Consider the following 2,500-nt stretch of genomic DNA (forward strand, 5'->3'; position numbering starts at 1 on the left):
CATTTTGCTTATAGCAGCTTTAAACTGTAAACCACCTAATTTTAATGGTCACTGCTCCCCTGGACATAGAACACACTGAGTGTGCTCTCTGAAAATCTTAAGATAACTTAGTCTCGCCCTATCCTTGTTAGTCGCATTCAAAAACACACACCATTTTATTACTGGTAGGACTTGGAAAGAACCAATGGATTTCCTTGTAGTCTTAATTGAAATGAATGGCCAGGGGCCTCTCTCTGACCAATGGTCATCTTTTTCTCCCCCTGTTTGGTTATGTGGGAACGACAGATGTAGGTAAGGACATATATCACTGTTTTTTGTTTTCCTTTTTTGAACTCATTGACAACATTGTCATCAGTTTGTTCTCAACCATAATGCATTTGAAGCTGGAAGCCACCCCTCAAAAACATGTCTTTAATGGCAGGGTTTGAAATGTTCAGATTCATAATGTCAAAGTACCAGGATGTTTGAACACACGCAGAGAATGACCCCACAACCTGCCTTATTTGTTGATGAGTAAACTTGTAATAGAAGACTTGTGACGAAAAGTCAACGTCTTGACAGGCAACACTAGATGCTCATTTCATAAGCTGCATGACTCAACGGAAACAAAATATGTCCCGAGTATCATGTAACTGCAAATGTCTGTTAAACTGTCACTGCGCTGCGTGGAGAAGTGTTTGTTGGTCCACAGGGAGCGTGTTGGGTGGTCCTCTTTGTTCTGGTGTGGGCTCTGAAGCACTTTTTTCATTTATTTCCTAACACCTCACCATCTCAACCCAGAGGCTCTTACCGACGTCTCGGTCACGTCTTCATCCTGTTTCTAATGACACCCTCTGGCGAGGGCAGACGCGTCTCTCACAAGACAGACAGACAGCGGGCACTGCCCAGGCTTGTGGGCACACAGGGTGAAGGAGAGAGAGAGAGAGAGAGATACAGAGAGAGAGAGAGAGAGAGAGAGAGAGATAGAGAGAGAGAGAGAGGGACAGAGATTGTTTGCGTAATTATAGGCCCTCCCGATGCCACCCTTTGCGCTCAACCGCTGAGCTGACGTGACGCGCCCACACAATGCCCCATGCTGGCCGCTGTCACCCGCAGTAGGAGGGCAAAGAGGGCAAACATCTGACTTTTGTGTGTGAGTGTGTTTGTTTGTGTGTGTGTGTGTGTGTCTGTGTGTGTGTGTGTGTGTGTGTGTGTGTGTGTGTGGGGGGCGTACTGTAGATCTTGTGGTGCTGTCACATACCCAGCCTCACTGGCCACAAATGAAACACAGCCCTTTCCCATCTGGTGACTAACGCAACGTGACACAGGGTTCCTCCTGCAGCGACAGACCACCGTCACCAGAACCCGGCGCTAGGAGACCACCGTCACAAGAGCCCGGCGCTAGGAGACCTCCACGGACACACAGAGCGGCTCGCCTAGAGCCACGAGCCCCGTTGGAGCATTCTCGTGCCTCAGTGTGATGGTTGTCTTAGTACAACTTAGCATAGTGGGAGCCATACCTTCTAAACAAATGTGTTGGAAACAACACAAACTGTGTTGTCCCTATCTGGACACAGAGATGTGTTAAAAAACAATAGTTGTGTTATTTTCAACACATGTTGTGTAACATTTAACAAAAGCAATGTGTTGGAAACAACACAAACTGTGTTGTCCCTATCTGGCCACAGAGATGTGTTAAAAACAATAGTTGTGTTATTTTCAACACATATTGTGTAACATTTAACAAAAGCAATGTGTTGGAAACAACACAAACTGTGATGTCCCTATCTGGCCACAGAGATGTGTTAAAAACAATGGTTGTGTTATTTTCAACACGTATTGTGTAACATTTAACAAAAGCAATGTGTTGGAAACAACACAAACTTTGTTGTCCCTATCTGGCCACAGAGATGTGTTGTTTTCAACACATTCATATTAAGAGTGCCTCAGTGTGATGGTTATCTTAGTAGAAGTTACTGTAGCACAGTGGGAACTAGCTGCTTCTCCTTAGTTCATGTGCGTTTGTCCGAGGCTCTCCATCTTGCTCTCTCCTCCTCTAAAACTCTGTTCCTCTCTCAGGGCAGGTGGCAGTGGCTATAGTAGGTACAAAACTGAGACAAAGAGTGAGAAAAGGTATGTGTTTTTAGATAGAATTGATGCTTTTGGCAAGAGCACATGCACACACATTCTGTCTCTCTGACACACACACACACACACACACATTCACATTCTCTCTCTCTGACACTCTGACACACACACACACACACACACACACACACACACATACACGGCACAGCATAAAGATAATCAGAGGCAGCTTTGCAGCAGTGTGTTAAAAATACGCCTCTGCTCACACATAAAATGTTTGTGTGACAGACAGGGTGTTTTTTTTCCTCAAGAGAGCAGAGAGCGGATTTGTTTAGCTCACAGTCTTGGGTTGAGTGCTGCCTGATGCCTGCTTGATGTCCCCCCTTCAGCGGTGACTTGAGACATTACCTTGCATGGATAAACCTGAGAGAAA

The 2,500-nt window shown here is 45.4% G+C and overlaps 1 protein-coding gene across 7 annotated transcripts in view; it reads left to right on the forward strand.

Moving 5' to 3' along the window:
• Positions 1–2,500, forward strand: part of LOC134072729 (cytoplasmic dynein 1 intermediate chain 1) — a 74,974-nt gene that overhangs the window by 4,583 nt on the left and 67,891 nt on the right. For 3 of the 7 annotated variants that reach the window (XM_062529553.1, XM_062529547.1, XM_062529548.1), the window contains one exon: positions 2,059–2,112. The exons of the other annotated variants lie outside the window; for them this stretch is intronic. In XM_062529553.1, coding sequence (XP_062385537.1) covers positions 2,059–2,112 — 54 coding nt within the window. The remainder of the gene's footprint in view (positions 1–2,058; positions 2,113–2,500) is intronic. 7 annotated transcript variants of the gene reach the window in all.

This window comes from Sardina pilchardus, chromosome 24, assembly GCF_963854185.1.
Source record: "Sardina pilchardus chromosome 24, fSarPil1.1, whole genome shotgun sequence".
NCBI classification, from domain to species: Eukaryota; Metazoa; Chordata; class Actinopteri; order Clupeiformes; family Clupeidae; genus Sardina; species Sardina pilchardus.